The sequence below is a fragment of the Equus asinus genome, chromosome 3 (assembly GCF_041296235.1).
Source record: "Equus asinus isolate D_3611 breed Donkey chromosome 3, EquAss-T2T_v2, whole genome shotgun sequence".
Classification (NCBI taxonomy): Eukaryota; Metazoa; Chordata; class Mammalia; order Perissodactyla; family Equidae; genus Equus; species Equus asinus.
Window position 1 is genome coordinate 148,376,120 of NC_091792.1, and position 19,636 is coordinate 148,395,755.

General features: G+C 48.8%; 1 protein-coding gene across 1 annotated transcript in view; it reads left to right on the forward strand.

The window, feature by feature from the left end:
• The window catches only part of FAM184B (family with sequence similarity 184 member B), a 121,808-nt gene extending 104,043 nt beyond the window's left edge, over nt 1-17,765 (forward strand). Inside the window, exons 11-18 of the mRNA XM_014838784.3 lie at nt 3,620-3,773; nt 5,187-5,350; nt 7,968-8,140; nt 9,160-9,306; nt 11,200-11,317; nt 12,975-13,079; nt 14,402-14,601; nt 16,559-17,765. Coding sequence (XP_014694270.1) covers nt 3,620-3,773; nt 5,187-5,350; nt 7,968-8,140; nt 9,160-9,306; nt 11,200-11,317; nt 12,975-13,079; nt 14,402-14,601; nt 16,559-16,652 — 1,155 coding nt within the window. The 3' untranslated portion in view covers nt 16,653-17,765. The remainder of the gene's footprint in view (nt 1-3,619; nt 3,774-5,186; nt 5,351-7,967; nt 8,141-9,159; nt 9,307-11,199; nt 11,318-12,974; nt 13,080-14,401; nt 14,602-16,558) is intronic.
• Nucleotides 17,766-19,636: the final 1,871 nt, after the last annotated feature.

Genomic DNA, 19,636 nt, shown 5'->3' on the forward strand with positions numbered 1-19,636 from the left:
TTAAAAAGTAATAAAACTATGTGTGAGGAATGGAAGGAGGAGAATGTATAAGAGACCTCAAATTCTCATCTACCATAATGGGAAGACAATTCGTAATCTCTAAAGTAATCAAGACAGAGCACAATGGAGATACTACCAGGTTAATGGTGGTAAATACCAGAAGAAACAACTAAGAGTTGCCAGTGGTTGTCTCCAGGGAACAGGATGCAGGAGAGGAAGAAAGAGGACTGGGAGGTGCTGGTCTTCTTTTCTTTTAAGACTGTTTGACCCTTTATGCTGTGTGCATGCATTGCCCTGATAAAAATATAAAATAAGCTTTAAAAAAAAAAGAAGAAACAAAAAGAAATGAGATAACGCACGTGGACTGCTTGGCACTTAGTACGTATTCAAAAAATGTGAGTTCTCTTTCTTCCTTTATTCTCTTAAATCTTCTTCCAACTTGGCTTGCAGTTTACCAGAGCTCAGGTTGATGCGATCCCGGTTATTAGCTGATGGGCCACGCCGGCCTTTGTGTTTGCCAGGCTGCAGACCTCAGTCCCGTGGAGGAGGCAGAGGAAGCACAGAGGCCTGGCCCACCTGCAGGGGAGGCGTTCCAGCGGCTCTGGCTGACTGGAGGAAGGAGGGTCTGAGGCCTGGTCATGGGAGAGGGAGGGTGCTCTTTCCATCGGGGTCACCCTGCAGTTCTAACCCCCAGGCCCTGGCAACCCTAGAACCAGATTCACGGGATCTTCATCGCCAGCTCCAGTCTCATGGGATGGTTCCAAAATGAGACCAAAGAGTCAGGGGCTGATTCTGATTGGAAATAATAGACATACAGTCATTCCTAATACAAGGTAGTGATTAAAAATGGGATGCCTAGGTTTAAATCCTGGGTCTGCCACTTAGAGATGTGGGAGCTCAGACAGTCACTTAGCTGCTTTGTGCCTCAAGTTCCTTATGTATAAATGATAGATAATAGTATGTATCTTACAGGCCCACTGAGAACATCAAAAGAGATAATATATGCACAGTGCTTAGAACAGTACATGGCTGAGTAAGAGCTTGTCTTAGTCAGTTCAGGCTGCTGTAACAGAATACCATAGACTGAATGGCTTACAAGCAACAGAAATTTATTCCCTACGGTTCTGGAGGCTGGAAAGTCCTAGACTAAGATGCCAACAGATTTGATATCTGTTGAGAGCTCACTTCCTCACTCATAGGTGGATGTCTTGTCACTATAACCTCACATGGCAGAAGGGGATGGTGCTCTTTCTGGGGTCTCGTTTATAAGGGCACTAATCCTATTCATGAGGGCTCCATCCTCATGACCTGATCACCCCCCAAAGGCCCCACCTCCCAATTAGAGGATCACATTGGGGATTAGGTTTCAACATATGAATTTTGGAGACACACAAACCTTCAATCCTTAGCAGAGCTCAGTTTTAAGAAGATCCACTCTTATTGCTCACTCATTGATTCTGTATCAAGCATTTACTATGAGCTACCATCATGCTGAGTTCGGGAGATGCCAAGATGATTAACACACTCTGTCTTTGTGGAGCTTACCTCTAGGGGGAAAGGCAGCCACTCAAACAAGTTGTGTAATTCAGTGAGTCGGAGCCATGAGATAGCTGCCCAAGGTATTTGGGAGCACAGGGAAAGGAGACTTTACACAGGGTGGGGCATGGAGAGTCGGGGTGAAACTGGGCCCCTTAGGAGGCCCCAAACCGGCCACAACAAGAGCCAGGTCAACCTCCCATAGAGGCTGCAGCAGTTTGCCAGGGATGAGTGTCCCACTGGATATAAACCCTGGGTGCTAAACCCTGTGGGTCCTCACTGCCAAGTGCTTCTGAGCAAGAAAGCAGGCAGTGCTGGCCCAAGTCCTCTGCTGTCCCCAGGGACAGAGAGAGGCCTGGTCACTGAGTGAGTGAGTTTGGCTCCATCTTTTGCAAACCTTTGCTTCGACCTCTCCATTCCCATTTCCCTGGGGATGAAAATGTCACCAACTGGAGTTCTCAGAACCTTGCAGCAAGTCCAAGAGGAGGAAATATTGAAGAGTTTGAAAAGTGCGAGACTTTTCTGTCTTACTAAATACACTCACCGCGGGATGACTGAGTTCCCCATGGGAGGAGGAAGACCGTTTCTCCCCCATCTGCCGGGGAGCAGCAGAGGCCAGGGCACTCTGTGTTCAGTCTGCTGCCTTGGGCACAGAGAGGGCTCCGTCTCCCCTCACAGAGCCTCATGTGTTTGGTGAAATCCCCCGTCTCATTGTTCCCAGAGGCTGTGGGAGGGAGTGGGCAGGGCTGGGGGCGTGGACACAGCCTCCCCTGGGTTACAGTCCTGCCTCCACCACGAGCCATCTCAGTCAGGTCACTTCACCTTTCTGAACCCCAGTTTCCTCCTCTGTTAAAGAAAAGAGGGGAAGAAGATCATTGCTGCGTCTTTTCTGTGTGACCTTGGGGAAGCTAATTCACCCCTCCGAGCCTCAACTTCTTCATCTGAAATGTGGGGCTATGTATTAACTGGAACTGTCTGTTGCAAAAAACCAGAAACTATTAGTTTCCTGTTGCTGCAGTAACAAATCACCACAAACTTGGTGGCTGAACACAGCATAGACATTCTCTGACAGTCCGGGGTCGGAAGGCCTGAAATCAAGGTGCTGGTGGGGCTGGGTTCCTTCTAAAGGCCCTGGGGGAGAATCTGCCTGCCTTTTCCAGCTCCTGGCGGCTGCCTGCGCTCCTTGCCTCTGCCTGGCTCTCCTGCCTCCTTCTTACAAGGACCCTGTGATTACTTGGGGCCCACCCAGGTCATCTGGGATAATCTCCCATCTCAAGATCCTTAACATAATCGCACCTGCAGAGCTCCTTTCACCCTGGAACGCATTCACAGGCTCCGGGATTCAGACATGGACATCTTTGGGGTCATTGTTGCATCCACCATAGAAACCAACCTGAGCTAGCTTGGGAGTGAAGAGATTTTTATTAGAGTCTACACAGCTGTCCATAGAACCAGCTTTGGGTGTTTGTCACATAATAAGCCTCCAATAAATGAATGTTTGTTGAACTAAAGAATGAATGAACGAAAGAATGAACATATAAATGACCCCAAGGGTGGGGACACAGCTAGTTTTAGGACCAGACTAGACCAGGGACTGGAAATGCTGTAGGGACCCCTCCTTCTGTCATTTCTGCTCTTTCTGCACGTCAGCCCTGGGCTGTCTTCACGGAGGCCCCCCTGCCTCTGGCTGTGGGGCAGGTGTAAGAGGCTCACCTCACTCCTGAATGTGGTAAAATTGGAGCCAGTCAGTCAGTGTCTGCCTGTTTCTTTCTTGCTTTCTCTCTCCTCCGCCTCTTAATGCCAAATTCTCAATGATTGGCCCAGCTTGGAACTGGTGTCCACTCTGGACCAAGCAGCTGTGGACAGGGGTTAGGTTCACATGGTACAAAATGGCTGCTGTGGCCAGGCCATTGCTGTCATCCCAGATGGGTGGAGGAACATTCTCTGTAGTCTGATAAGCCCTCCACCAGGGAGTGGCGAGTGCTCAGTGGGACCTGGGGGCAGTGGGGGAGCTTGGCATAGAGGCTGGGTCTCCCCCTCTGTGCCCATGTTCATGCCTCCTTCCTCCCACTTTTGCCCACAGGCCACAGAGGAGCGACTGAAAAGGGAATCCAGCCACAGCCTCCAAATCCAGCACCAGGCACACCGGCTGGAGCTCCAGGCCCTGGAGGAAAAGGCCCGGCAGGAGCTCCAGGGGGAGCTGGAGAGGATGCAGGCTCAGCAGGCCCTGCTACTAGGTACACAACCGACCGCACACCTGGCAGGGTCCACACATGGAGACCAGGGCAGCATGGGGCCCAGGGGTCTGGAGGCACCCAGGCCGGGGTGACTATCATGGCTCTGCCACCAACTAGCTCTGAGACTGGGGCAGGTCACCCTCAGCCTCATTTTCCTTTTCTACGAAATGGAGTCACAATTGTCCCCACCTCATAGGGGTGTTATGTGGACTCGATGAGACATTAAATATAAAGTGCCTAGCTTTTATATGTATTTAATGTACTGTACCTTTGAGAGAAGGTTAGTTAGCTTATGGGAAATCATTTACAACTGATACACTCTTACGGTATCATTAATTTTCACTCTAAACATCACACACTTATTTTACAAATATATGTTGAGCATTTGCTCTGTACTAAGGCCTGTACTGGGTGCTTATCTTATGGCTTATGGAATTATTGAGGCAATGTTTCAAAAGTGATTTGCAATAACTAAAATACAGAGTCTCAAAAGTCCTAAACAGAAAAATAAAGGATAGCATTTACTGGCACTTGGAAATTATCTTCTTTTAAAAAATTAATAGCCCACCGAATAGCATCTATTCTATTAGAAAATACTCATTTTGAAATGACCGTTTTTTTTGCCATTCCATCATGCTGAGAAGGGCTACACTATCAGAAATCACCCACTGTCCTCAAAGGAGAAATCTGAGTTTCTTGCCATACTCCCCTGAGTTGAGGAGGGCGTGTGCATTTCTCCTGGACGATTCTGGTTTTAAAGCCAGTCCTGTTGGACATGCCATCTCTTGCCTCCATGATCCAGCCAAGACCCTACATCCATGGAAAGGAGAACCCATGAACGTTTGTCTCCTTAAGAGTTCACATAACTGTCAAAATTTCCAGTTGAGACCTGCAACCCCAGAAGAGGCCCCTGGGTCATTTGGTAATTCTCTGTTCTTCTCTTTGTTTTCTGGCTTGGTGCTGAGGCCAAGCGTTGCCTCAGGGTTTAACCCTGGGCTCAGGCTGTCCCACCCTCACCCCCCACCCATCCTAACCAACCAGCATGGCTAAGCAGGTGGTTCGGAGTGAAGAACCACTTGAAGTTTTGAATCCCCACTCCACCACTTACTAGCTGTGTGGCTCTGGGCCACTCACTCCCCTATCTGAGTGCTCTTTCATCATAAAACGGGAGGGATAATACCTATTGGATAGGGGATAGTTGTAGGGTTTAAATGAAAACAGTTTTCAGGGGCTTAGCACATTTAGTGCTCTATACTTGGAACTGTTGTTACTGTTATCTTGAAATAAGTTTGGGAAACGCGATCCAAAGCCTTCAGCAGCCACCCACCCGGGCCCACCCCAGAGACTGTGTCCCTGCAAGACAGACTTCAGCATCCCCGTGCGCCTGACCTTCCACTGCGTTTCCTTCTCCAGAGTCCCTCCGGCAGGAGCTGTCAGAGCAGCGGGCAGCCTGCTCGGAGCACCAGAAGGACTTGGAGGTGCTGCAGGCCGAGCTGAGGGCCCTGAGCAGCTCAGGCAGGCAGCAGGCCATCGGCCAGTGTCCAGGGGACAGCGAGGACCACACTGTCACCGCAGAGGTCAGCGCCCCTGCCCTGCCCATGGCACGCCCCTCTTGGAGCAGGGTCAGGGCTGCAGTGAGCAACGCATAAAGGAGAGGCTCCGGGCGCTCCATCATTCCCCTCTGTGAAATGGGGGGACCCTTCTCCCTGCACAAGCATGGAGGTTACCTGACGGGCCTGCAGGCGCCCATCTTTGAAAACCGAAAGACAGGTTTGAAGTGCTGCACATTCTTTTTAGTTCAGATACAATAGCATCTCAGGGGCTTGAAGCCCGACAGGCCCTGGAGACAGCTGGTCTGGGTAATTCCTTTGGATTTGCGGAGAATTTCTCAGAACACCTCCCCAGACTTTCTGCCCAGACCTCCCTGTTCCCATGAGTGGGAGCTGCCTTGCTGTCACCGAAGCTCAATGCCAACTCTCCTTGAACTTCCTGGTCAGACTTGGCCCATTGGTCCCTTCCTGGCATATCACCTAGTGACCTCCCAACAGCCCAGACCTGTCTCCCCGAGCCCGCCACCTAAGGCTCCAAGGTATTCAAACTAAAGTGCATTTGTATAAAGCCTTCAGTGGCTCCCTACTGCTGTGGGAATAAGCTCCAAATGACTCAGTCTGGCATCAAAAAGCCTTTACACACTGCCTGCACCTCGTATCTCCAGCCATATCCCCTCTCTGCTCTAAACATGGGCTCCGCATCCCACCTCTCTGCCTTTGCATGTGCCCCGCCCTCTGCCTAGGACCCCTGCCTCCCTCCTCAGTGCCCAGCTTATCCCTCCATGCCAGGCCCCCCGCCCCCACACTTAGGATCCCACCCCTCTCTGAGCTTCTGGAGCACTTCTTGTTGGTACGGTTCAGCTGGAATGAGCATCCACTGCCTGGCTCCATTAAGGACCCATCATCTCATGGATGTTCTTGTGTCCTCAGCTGCACGAGGAGTCCTTTGAGAAGAAGCCACGTCCGCTTCATCTCATCCCCACCCCATCCCGGCACTCAGCACAAAGTTCTGCACACAGTAGAGTCGCCACCAGGGTTTGCAATGGCCATGATTAGTTGGTGTCCCAGCCCTGCTGAAGGCCTCTGGGACCTGGGGATCTTTCACTCCAGATTTTGCTGGTACTGAGCACCTGAAAATGATTTCTGTGTTTAATAAGAAATATTAACCAATAACGAGTCACAAGGAGTTCAGCCCAGTCAGTAAAGTCTAGCAGAGGGAGGACAGAATGTGTTCCATTAAGTGTTCTAGATTGCTGGAAGCCACTGGTCCCTATGGATGGGGACAGGGGAAATGTGGGATGGGGACAGCTGGTGACTGGAGGGTCCAGTGCTGCACCTCTGTAATGACAGGCTTGCCTGAGGGCTGTTGATAGAAACCAGGGGTCACTGGGTGGATGAGACAATACCCGGCCACCCATGTGCCAGGCCTCCCCTTCACCTCCCTGGACAGAAGACCTCAATGCTCTGGAAGGAACAGCAAGGCCTCAGGTGAAAACTCACACAGAGAAGAGATGTAGGGGTGTCAGCAAGTAGGGACAGCCCCAGGCAGCAGGAGTGAGAGAGGGAAGGGACCCAATAGAAAGGTGCATTCATTCCCAAGTTGGCCACTGCTGCAGGTAAGCGGTGTTCCTTCCCCTGGGATCTTCCCAAGAGTCCTGTGAAATAATTCTCACATCTGTCCTGGCCGGGGACAGAGAGGGATGCATGTGTCCATCAGCTTCTCTCTCCCATTAGCCAAGGGTGGCCCCCACAGGACCTTCACCAGGCTCTTCCAGGCTATGTATCTGTGAGGGCCGGGTGCCCATGTGCCCGTGGTGCCCGGGACACTCGTGGGCATCACACATCCTGCAAGCCCAGGGCAGGAAGCAAGAGGTATGGGCCCGGGCCTGATGCTCCCTGTGCAAAGCTGTGCAGTCCTCATGTGGAATGAACAAACGCCACGCCTTCAGGCATGTTTGAGCAGCCTTGAACACTGCCGCATTTGCTAATCAGGGATTAACTCTGACCCCATTTGATGTAGGCATGAATCTTTGTATATCTATCTGACTCACTGGCATTCAAGCACCATTTCATTTAGGAAGCATTTATTTGGCACCTACTGAATCCCAGCCACTGTGGTAGGTTCTATAGTACTGCAAAGATGAAGCAGAGACGCTTCCTTCCCAGAACAGCTCCCAGTCTGCTGGAGGAAACCAGCATTTAAACAAGTTTGCACTTCAGCGTAACCTCTACCCAGACGAGATTCTGCTATCAGAGAAGAGAAAGCTCATGGCGTGTCCCCTGAGGGGTCGAGAAGGCTTCCCTGAGGCAGCAGTGATTGGGGGGCGGGCACTCTAGGTGGAGGGAACACAAGGGCGACGGCGTGGGAGCATGAAATACGTGCCGTGTTTGGCTAGCTTCCATTTAAGCCACGTTCTTGGCTCACTAGCGTCATTAAACTTTTTGAGGGCCAGATGTGGCCAACTCCCAAAGCAGGAAAACTTTAAGAGGCTGGATGTGAGCTCCCGAATCAGGAGCCAGGAGCCCGATTTGGCTCGAGGCCGGCGGAGCCCAGGTCTCCGTCTTCGCCGGCGTAGGTGACCCTTTGCGCCTTGTCCGCCTTTGCGCCTCCTGTAAACCTCTCTCCCGGCTACCTTCTCCCCAGGAGCGGGGCGACCCGGGCCAGGCGGGCTCCCCGAAGGGCTCCGCTGAGCGGGGCCCGAGCGAGGGAGGCGGCCTCCGGGCGGAGAACTCGCAGCTCAAGGACACAGTGCGGCGGCTGCGGGCCGAAGTGGAGCAGCACCAGCAGGAGGCGCTGCGGCTCCGCGACCAGCGCAGGTGGGTCTGCGGGCCCGGAGCGCCCCTCCCTCCCCCCCTCGCTCCACCGCCCCTTGGTGAGCCTGCGAGATCTAAAATTGGGTCACGTCCTCAGCACCTTCGCAAAGAAGAGACTCTCTAATAGGCTGGCACCTCGCTGACGTTACTCCTTTGACCCCAGAAAAGTAGCAATGCTCTAGGAATTTTAGATCTCAAAACTGCAGGGGATGTGCCCTGAAATAGAGGAGGGAACCCTATTTCCCTGCAAATCAGGGGGTTTGGGGAATCAGACCTAAGGATACCAAAAGAATCCTCAAAGCCAGCCTTCGGGAGACAGTAGGGTGGAATAGTTCAAGACAGGGCTGGGTGCTCTTAACTAGCTGCGTGACCTTGGGCTGGTCAGCTAACCTCTCCAAGACTGTGCCCTCGTCTGTAACTGGAGATGACACCCCACCTCTCAGGGCTGTTGGAGAATGCAGTGAAATGTACGCAAGACGCTTACCACCGTCCCTGGCATGGAGAAAGCATCTGTGGATCCCTTAGTGCCCCGCTCCTAGGTTAAGAAAAACGATAGCTGATGGTTGAACATGTACTTTGCGCTATGGACTGTTCTGGACGTGTATTAACACGACTCATCCTTGCAGTAACCCTATAAGGTAGCCACTATCATCACCTCCATTTAACAGATGAAGAAGCTTGTCCAAGGTCTCATTGCTAGGAAGTGATGGAGGAGGCTGCGGACAGACACTGGGACTCCCCTCCGGAGCTGTCCTCCACCCCTTCTCCCAGGAGGCTGCTCTTCATGCTCACCTTTCTCCTTCCTGGAATGCTGAGATAGAAGATGCTGAGAAGGGGTCGCACAAGTGGGGTTTAGAGACCCCAGGTCTCCTTCCCACGGGTGTCCTGACCTCAGATTCATAACCTCCCCCCACCCATTGTCTCCAAACCCAGCCACCCAGCAGAGGAGGGAGAAAACCTCAGTGCCCAAGAGGTCAGTCCCTAGAGCCGGGGCAAGCCCAGCTGTGCTTCATCCCCCGCAGGCTGCTGGAGGAGGACCAACAAGCCCAGCGGGCCCGGGAGGTGGAGCTGCTACGCCAGGAGCACCGGAAGGAGACGCAGGCCATGGCGGCAGATTTCAGCAGCGCTCAAGCCCGTCTCCAGGCCCGGCTGGCTGCCCTGGAAACCGAGTGAGTGAGGCCTGGCCCCAGGTTGGGAGGGACTAGCGGATGCACCATTTTATTAGGGTGACCACCTCATCCCGTTGCCCCTGAGACCCTTCCAGTTTTAAAACTAGAAGTCCTGAGTTCCAAGGAGCACCTCAGTCCCAGGCAGGCTGGGTGGTTGGTCATTTCATGAGACTGCATCCCCCTTTCAGCAGGGTCCTGGGGATCCGTGAGGAATGAGCACTGCCTCAAGGGCTCAGTTTGACCCTCACACCTGGAAGAAACCAGAAGGATCAGGGCTACTTTTTTCTGAGCACTTGCCCTATTTTAACATGCATCATCACCTCATTGAATCTTCACAGCAGTCCTTCAAGGTGGAAACTGTTATTCCCATGGACAGATAAAGAAACCAAGGGTCCCTTGGGCATGTATGCATGCATTCTTTTATTCATTCGACAAATATTTCTTAAGGGCCTGCTCTGTGCACTGCACTGTTTTAGGCTCTGGAGTTACAGCAGGAAACAAAACAAAGACTATGCTCTCATAGAGCTCACAAATTCACATGGGGATTCTGACGAGAAATAAGCAAACAAATATCTAACTTCATATCAGGTAGTGAAAGTGCTGGCAGAAAAACAGGATCAATGTCCAAAAAGTGGCAAGGGTGGGCAAGGAAGGCCTCTCTAAGGTGGTAACATTTAAGCATAAGGAGGCGAGGGAATGAGAGAGTCATCTGGAGGAGGAAGAGCATTCCAAGCAGACAGAACAGCAAGTCCAAAGGTCCAGGGGCCTGCTTCACAACCCTGAACAGCCAGAAGGCCAATGTGGTTTTAAGTGACATGAGTGAGTGAGTGAATGGTAGGAATTGGGGTTAGTGGGGTGGCTGGGAGGGTTGAAGGAGATCCTGCACAGAACGGGAATCAGTTTGGACGTATTCAGAGTGCCCTGGGAAGCCATGCAGGGTTTGAGCAGGAGTGACGTGGTCTGATTTACTTTTTAACAGGGTCACTTCTGGCTGCTGAGAGGTGAAGAGACTGGGGGATCGGGGTTAGTGGCAGGGAGACCAGGTCGAGCAGGACTAAGTGAATTTAAGTGTCACCTGTCTGACCCTTAGCGTGCGCTCTTAAAAACTGCCCTCCACTGTCTCCAGTATGAAGCAAATCATCCAAAATCTGGACAGGAGGGCTGTCTGAGCTACCTTCCAACGGGTACTTACCACATGCCAGGCACCCATTATCTCAGTCCTCACAACCACCCAGTTTCATGCCCATGTTAAAGAAGGAACTGAGGCTCACAGGTGAGATGCTGCCCCCAATGTCGCAGAGCTAGAAAACAGCAGAGCTGGGATTAGAGCCCAAGTCATCGGACCCCAAAGTCCTGGCCTCTTTCAACTACCGTCCGTAGGTCGTCCGTAGCCCGACCCTCCCTCTCCCCACCAGCCGGAGAGGGATTTCCCTCCCGCTCCACGCAGAAAGGGCTGTGGGTACCGAAACCGGCTCATGCGGCGCTGCGTGTCCGCCCGCAGATGGCGCCAGAACCCGTCGGCATCAGCACAACCTGCTGGCCTCGGGCCGGGTGGGGGCGTTTTCCCGCTGAACCCTCTTCTTCCCAATGTCCCCGGTTCCTGACGCCCCACGGAGGGCAGCATCTGTGTGCACGCGCGGGCCCCTGGTTCCTGGGCCCCGCAGCCTCGGGGCAACTGACAAAGGTCAGACTGGGAGTTGGGGTCGTGGGTTCCTCCCGGAGTTCTGCCACCAGCTCACTGGGTGGCCCTGGACAAGCTCTCTGGGCCTCAGTTTTCCCTTTCGCGCACAGAAAGAGTGGCTGGCCTGGCTAAGCACACAGTGGGGCCCCCTCACGTCCACCTGTGCCCCCTGCCCGCGGTAAGGGGGCTGCCTTCTTGCCTGCCTCGAACAGACTGAAAGACGGCGGAGAGAAGCCGGCGAAGGGCGCGTCCCGGCCGGAGGATGTCCAGCTCATAGCGCGTCTGCAGAGCCGCCTGCAGGAGCGGGAGGAGATCATCAAGCGGCTCACGGTGAGGCGGCCGCGCGGGGACCCGGGCGCCTCGGGGCGTTCACTTCGCCCCTGCGCCTCTCTGGGCACCTAAAATCCTAACCCCGATAGCCATCAAACCACCTTACCAAAGATCCTTCGTTATTTTGTCCTATTACATAAAAAAAAAAAATACACATTCGCTAAAAAAATTAACACAGGAAGAGAAGTCAAAAGCGCTCCACTCCCAAGTCCCCCAGCGTTTGCCCGCTGTTGAGAGTGGTTTGGTCTTTTTAACCTGCAGAATTAGGGAGAATCTAGAATGGCTTGCCTTCCACTTGAATTTCAGTAGAATCAATGAAGCCAATTATTCCTTATTGATCTTGCTGCTGTAAAAGTGACCACCTGTTTTCCAGTCGGCAAAGCCACCCCTGGAGCCCTTAAAGAGAAACGTTGTCTCCCACTCCCTCTGATTCTGTATCCAACAGGCACCACGGCCTGATGGTCGTTTCTTTGAAACGCTCCTCCCCTCCATCCGCCCCTGCCCCTTCTGGCAGGCCACCTGCTTCATGTCGCTATCTCCTCACACTTTGACCGTTGCCTTAGGCTCTAACTCAGCCTCTCCACGCTCCATGCTTTGGTTGAAAGTTGTTTATATCGGCCCAGCCGAATCAGCTGGGACAGCTCCCAATGGCTTACATTCAGCCCTGGGGAGGGTGGGTGATGGATTCACCCCTGTGGGTGTGGCCCACGATGGGAGAGCTAGTTAGCCACATCAGAAGTCTAGCCGCTTCCCACCATCTCCACCTCCACCACTTTAGTCCAAGCCCCACCTCCTCTCACATGTGTGATGAGAAACCATTGGTTTCCCCACTCACTTGAGCCTCATCGCACTATGCTGCCCTCATATCAACCAGAGTGACCTCATGAAAATACAGGTCAGATGATGGCACAGCTCTGTTCTCCACCTCCTGGCTTTCCATCTTTCTCAGAGTAAAATCCACATCTTACTGTGGCCTGCACAGCCTCACATCCTCCCACGAATACATGTATGCTCTGTATCTCGCTCCCATCCCTGCCCCCTGCCCCAGCCACACTGTTTCATGTCAAGACATTAGTGAAACAGGAACACTTAACCACTAACTGAAAATTAGATGATACTAACAGGGAGTTGCTCTTTCACTAAGTGTGGCAAAGGTACTGTGGTTAGGTTTTTTTTAAAAAAGAGTCCTTATCTCTAGGAGATACATATCGGTGTTTTTACAGATGAAAGCATACAATGACTGAAATTGCTTTAAAAATAATACACCAGGAGAGAGAAAAGGGGCAAATGACGCACATAAACAAGATTGGCCACGTAGTGACTCTGTGTGGGGGTTTTCTTTCTTTACCTTAATTATTAACTTTCTGCAGTTGACTCTTCTCAGCAGATTCTAAGAGCACCTGGATCTCTCACTTCCCTAAGGCATTCCAAATAAGCTCGGCCTTTCCTTTACAAGAGGGGCTGAGGACACGAAGATCCCGGGAGTAAATGTGCTTCCTCCAAGCTTCAGTGATGGCAGCTCGATTCCCACTGACTTCCCCTCCTCCCCCGGACTTACTTTGTCTCCGTACTCAGCCCTCACCAGGCCATCTTCCTTCACGTCAGACCCAGGGCTGTGCTGTTAAGCTCATTTAGATCAGTTGTACTCTTTTGCCAGGAGGAGAGAAGATTTCACTATGCAGCGTTCCCCAGCGCAATGTCCCATCGGAATCGGTCCTTCTCTTTCCATCCTCACCAGGGGTATTTGACCCCCTCCATGAAGGTAAATCGGTTCTACTGATTTCAGTGCTTTTCACAATTCGGCTGGCTTCATTTTTCCTAAAAGTAACTGCAGTTCATTTATCAATGGGCTGGCATACATTTAGACGAATATTCACTGAAAATAAGACCCAGAGGAAATAGTCCAAATTATTAGCAAACAGCATTTATATCTGGCTAGGCAGATTACGTGTACTTTTAATTTTGTATGGGTTTTTGTATTTTCCAAATTTCCTATGAATAAACATGTCATTATTAATAATGGCTCTATCTGGGTGATAGGAAGAAGAGACAAGAGCAGGAATCTTCCACAGTTTTTGGGGGGGCAGATTAGCCCTGAGCTAACATCTGCCACCAATCCTCCTCTTTTTCTGAGGAAGACTGGCCCTGAGCTAACATCTGTGCCCATCTTCCTCTACTTTATATGTGAGATGCCTGCCACAGCATGGCTTGCCAAGCGGTGCCATGTCTGCGCCTGGAATCTGAACCAGCGAACCCCGGGCCATGGAAGCAGAACGTGCGCACTTAACCCCTGCACCACTGGGCTGACTCTTCCACTTTTGTTTTCTTTATATATTTTTGGAATTTGTTACAATGAAAATATTCACATCCAAGTCTCTCATCTGCTATCACAAAATCCTAAAAGTGCTAAAAAAATCAGTATTTTTTTTATACCTCAAGGACAATAGACCTAACCTAAGCTGAACTGATGAGAGCTCATTTATAATTTTTATATATCCCTCTAGTGTGACAAAATGCTAGTTTCATTCCTGATATATTAATGCCTTTGAGGACAGGTAGGCCCCTCCCCTTCTAAAATCTAAACAAAGATTCTGAATTACAAAACATATCTGTCACCAGAAGTTTTGGATAAGAGATTGTGAACCTATGTGCTTTTTAAAACACAAAATAGGGGCGGGCCCTGTGGCCCAGTGGTTAAGTTCACGCGTTCTGCTGCAGGTGGCCCAGTGTTTTGTTGGTTCAAATCCTGGGCACGGATATGGCACTGCTCCTCAAGCTACGCTGAGGCAGCGTCCCACATGCCACAACTAGAGGGACCCACAACGAAGAATATACAACTATGTACTGGGGGGCTTTGGGGAGAAAAAGGAAAAAAATGAAATCTTTAAAAAAAAAAAAACGGCTTTAAAAAAATAAAACACAAAATAGATTAGAGGAAAAGATAACTTTAAAAAATAATATATAAGCATATAAAAAAAGTATTGCCTCATGGTTCATATAGTTTTGGTTGGGTAGGCCTTGTCTACTTTAACAATAATGCCTCTTTTCAGTGGCTCTAACAGGCGTTTCCTTTAATACAAACAGAAAAAGAAGATGGAGGAAGTGCCCAGCCGAGTGGTCAGCGTGCCAAACCTCGCCTCCTACGCGAAGAACTTTCTGAGTGGAGATCTGAGCTCCAGGATCAACGCGCCTCCAATAACAAAGTCACCCAGCATGGACCCAAGCCCCAGCAGTGGCCGGCCTTACAAACCCACCCAGTCTCCGGATGTGAAAACTGCCACAAGGTAGGGGGTGGAAGTGTTTTCCCACAGGTAAGAGGAAAGTTAGGATTCCTTTCTGGCACCTACTAAATCTCCAGCCTTTGGGTGGATATCAAGAACAGCAAAACAAGCCCTGCCTTGGACAAATTACAGTCCAGCCAAAGCAAAGACTGTGTAAAAGAAGGAAAATAGGTCATTCTTTAGAGGGGGTATTGTTCCTGCTACCAAAGTCCAGAAAGCCTTTTCTTCCTGGCTGACTAGACAGGAGTTGTTCAATCACTTAGCTGACCACTTTGGTGTGGGTTACACAGAAGATGGACTCTCAGCATCTGGCCTTGAGGTCTGGATTCAAATTCTGGTCCTCCTCATTCTTAGCTGTGTAGCTTTGGGCAGGGCACTTGGCCTGAGTCTCTGTTTCCTGACCTTTAAAATGAAGCTAATACAGCACGTGCCTCATCAGACTCGTGTGAGACTAAAGGAATTAATGCATGGGATGTGCCTAGCACAGAACATGGCACAGAAGCATTCAGTGTCTTTCCACTATTATTATTAAGCTTGTTTCTCAAGATGCATTGTATCATCTTGTCATTTTAAGGCCTCTTAATCTGTGGGTTTGGTTGATCATACATGACCATCTCAGATACCACCTCCTTATTTTTCCAGAAACCCATGCAGCAGGATTCTCTTCCAGAAATGTGTGATTTTCCCTTGTTTATTAATTCTCCCTTCCATCCAGTCTTCCCTTCAGAGCAAAATTTCAAATTCTGGGCTTTGAAGTTTGCATTTCAGAAAGGGCCCCTTCTGAAATGTTCCTTTTGCAAAGGCCCTGCCTGCCCGGGGCTGTGTGGACAGATGGGGAGGCTTAGACCTTGATGAGTGTTAAGCTGAAAGGACCCCGGCCAGTCAGTCACTGAAGGAGTCCAGCCCTTTGTTTCGCAGCTGAGGAAACTGAGGCCTGGAGCCCCAAGCACAAGCCTCTATTAACAGCCAGAGCCAGCTCCTGACTGGCCACAGGTTCATCTCATTATTATACACCTCTGTGTAAGCTGTGTTCCTGTCGTTTTATATGAAGCTTCACGAAGGCAGATCAAGGCCATCTAACCTGGTATACGCTGTACTTTCTTGCTTCCTGTTTCCCCTTTCCAATTTATTAGGTTAATTTCACAGCCTCATTGAGATGCCAGAACACATTAGATAACTTTTGAAGAAGCCATGAATTGTAATGCTGTGTGGATTAACCATTTTTTCTTTTACCTTTTTTATGGGGTTTACTGTTTAATTTCTGCCTGAAATAAAAAATGTGTTGCAATGTATGCCTCATAATTCTTTTTTTTTTAATTTTTTTTATTGAGTTCACAATAGATTACATCAATGTGAGATTTCAGTTGTCCATTATTTCTTGTCTGTCACCACACAAGTGCTCCCCTTCAGCCCCTGTGCCCACTCTCCACCCCCCTTCCCCTGGTAACCACTGAACTGTTTTCTTTGTCCATGTGTTTGTTTATATTCCACATATGAGTGAAATCATCTGGCATTTGTCTTTCTCAGACTGGCTTATTTCACTTAGCATAATTCCCTCTAGGTCCTTCCATGTTATTGCAAATGGGATGAATTTATCTTTTTTCTGGCTGAGTAGTATTCCATTGTGTATATATATATATATATACATATATATATATATACACCACATCTTCTTTATCCAATCATCAGTCAATGGGCACTTGGGTTGCTTCCACCTCTTGGTATGCCTCATAATTCTTAAATGAGACAATTGAGAACCTTCTGTTTTCAAAACTGGAATGAGACACTCCATCCACACCTCCATCCTTCACAACGTGTTTCCAGCTGCTCATGTTAGCTGGTTCTAGTATCTTTTGAAGAGTTAAGAAGCAGTTATCTTTCCCTGAAAAGTGGTGGGGTATTAAGTTGTTTACTGAATAATTTTCAAAACCATCTAAGAAACCTCTTTGTTTGTTTCTAGGACACAAGATGGTGAAACAGCCCAGCCCAAAGAAGTCCAGCAGAAACAGGGCTCTGCCCACCAGGAATGGTTCACCAAGTATTTTTCCTTCTAACCTGAGCCTTGGGATCCATCACAAAGAGGATATTTGAAAAATGTTGCTTTTAGAACATTTGAGGGAATGAACTAAAAAACCAGCCAACCAAATAACTTGCTTATACTATGATTTATATATGACAGCCAAAACGAATTTTGGCATTAACATTTCATAGTTTCATTGTGACACCAGTTCATTAAAAAAATTATTGACATTAAGATAAAACCAACCAGTGTTATCAAAAAGCCCCCATAGGAAAATGTAATTAATGTTACCGATGCCCTCCACATTGTATTCCCAGTGTCCATGAGATTGCACTCCACTTTGTGGAGTATCAGACTTTGTGATTTCCATGGTCTACTTGAAAAGTGGTTTCATTTTTCCTTAGGATGCTAGTCATTTCCACTTGAAAAGTGTTTCTGTGTAAATGATGTAATTCCAAAATGCACATCTAACCTCAATATGAAGAGGAATAAAACAAAGTTCAAAGTAACCAGGAAAGCCAAGTGAAAAAACAAAACTAGGAATGGCCTGTGGCAGACCTTGGCATACTCAGATAGAATACTTTGACTTCCTAGGTCCAGGACATGAAGTAGACTACAGAGGGGATAACACCTACCTCAAAAGGGGCTTTGCAAGGATTAAGCAAAATATTACGGGTAAGGCTATCAAGCATGAATTGGAATTAAGCACTGCCAGGATTTTCCTGTGAGGAACCGAGCCTCGCCCCATCGTACATCTCAGTTTCAATGACTATAGTGTCAACGTGGTCATTTGTGAAGCCTTCCAAAGTATCTAGTCCTTGAAGTCAAAGATCTATGGAACCCATAGTCTTTGGGTTTGGGCCCTTTGCCAAGTGATGTGTTGCTTCCCCATTGCATGGATGCTCAGTAGATTCAACAGAACTGGGAATGGCCATTCACAGTGCTGACCTCACTGTCGGTCCACACGGAATTGTCTGACCCTCAGATGGAGCAGTGCGATTTGACAAGACTCAATACAACTTTTAGTGGGCAAACTATGTTCTCAATCCTTTGGTGCTGGCCCAGCAGGTGGCCCGTAAACAGTTGTTTATTCTATGCACTGTCAAATCTTTGCTCTTTGAATAAAACTTTAAACAACTGAGCAATAAACATGTTTGTGACTTGTATTGTTTTTGCAAAGAAAGGTGAAATTAGATGAAGACAGAGCTTGGAAATAGGAAGTTCGCATTAACCTCAATCAGATCATCTTCAGATAAAAAGTAGCTACTTACATACTTATGTCATTTTGAGAGAAATGCAATTACAACTCAAACTTACAATTTAAAGGTAAATTTACTATCTAATCAAAACACATGGCCCCACTAGGATAATTTTTAAAATGCAAATACTCGTTACAGGCCATATTGGTTTTCAGTGTCAAATATTTTTTAGTTATCTTTTGCTTCCTGCCTAGGGTGAGCACTGTAGGATTATGTTTGTATTTTGTTTTGAAGACTACATACAGGTAGTTCTACCTCTGTTTGTTGAAATGTTTTCCCACCACTGTGCAACTCAACCTTCCCCCTGCTGTGGGGACTGACTTTTATCAGTTGAGACCCTGTATGTGCTTTGACTCCTTTCTTGTTGCAGCTAAGTGAAAGATCTTTTTAAATTTCTGGATTCTCCCCAAATAATTCTATCTTTGTGGACTAAATCTTTGCATGCTTCTATCATTTTTCTTTAGGACCTGTTCCTTGAGTATTGAAGCCAAGCATCAAATGATCCACGCTTAAGCTTTTCCTTTGATATTACCAATTTACCATCCAGAAAGTGTCCAGCAATTTACACCTTTACAAATTACACCTTTACCAGCAGTGAGTGAAATTCTCTTTGTACCCTAGATAATATTGACAAAGAAACTCAATTTGATAGTAAAACATTCTTCTTGTTCTCATTTGCATAATCTATTCCATCAATCTCTCAAAAGCAGAGTGGTCTAGAGATGATGGTAGTGGCTTGGAGAAAACAATAGAGATGAAGAGAGATGAACTGATTCAGGATTGAGTTAGGAGAGAGAAATAACAGGATCTGACGATAAATCTCTTTAGGCTATATTACGACAGAGGAAGGAAGAGTTAACTAACACATCCCTGGAGCAAAACTGGAAAGGAATATTGCTGCAAATTGTTTCATAGCTGGGGTAGAAAAGAACGCATTCACCAAACCGATGGCTCTATACCGTGTACCTGAGCCCTTATTAACTGCTCTAGCATTGATGCAACCTCCAACACAGCAACTGTGATTGCTCTATACTCATTCTCCAGGCTCCATCTGGGTTCTGCAAGGGCAAGGCTGGCAATTTAAATGGGCTATGAGAGGGACCAACTTCCCTGCATCCTTTGGATTTCTAAGGGTAGCACTAATCTCCACTATCACCCCCAGGATGCAGTATTATCTTTGATCTGCTACCTCCTACTAGCTCCTCAGGGTCTGCTCTCCCCGTGCAGGAGACAACCAAAGACGCCCCAGGCACTCCCAGCAGCCTTCGACTTTTTCAGCACTGATAGTTTGTCATTATCCCTCCATGGGGAGTCAAAACAGTGTAGTGATAACCAGCCAACTCTACTGTTCTTGTAAAAATATTCCCCTTCCCTTCCAAATGTTTGAATCCTTGCACCGACAACGTTCCCTTCCACTAGCACACTTTCCCGGGGCACCACTGGTGGAATCCTCAGGAACTGGCCACTTGCTTGTGCTGCTGACTGTCTGTACCTCACATCCCACCCAGGATGGGTCCTCCTTGCCAACTGGATGGTGAGCCCACCCAGTCCCCAAACCCCATCCTGCCTTCTCTCTCAGACTGTGTAACAGCCGAGCCAGGCGGGTCCCCCAGGAGGTACACCCCAAGACACAAATAGAGGTGCAAGAAATTTATTGAGAATGTCAATGCCCTTCAGCCAAAGATCACCAGAAACAGACTGACCTGTAGTTGAACAAGGTGGGCTTACCAGTTGCTGCAGTGAGCGAGAATGCTCCACA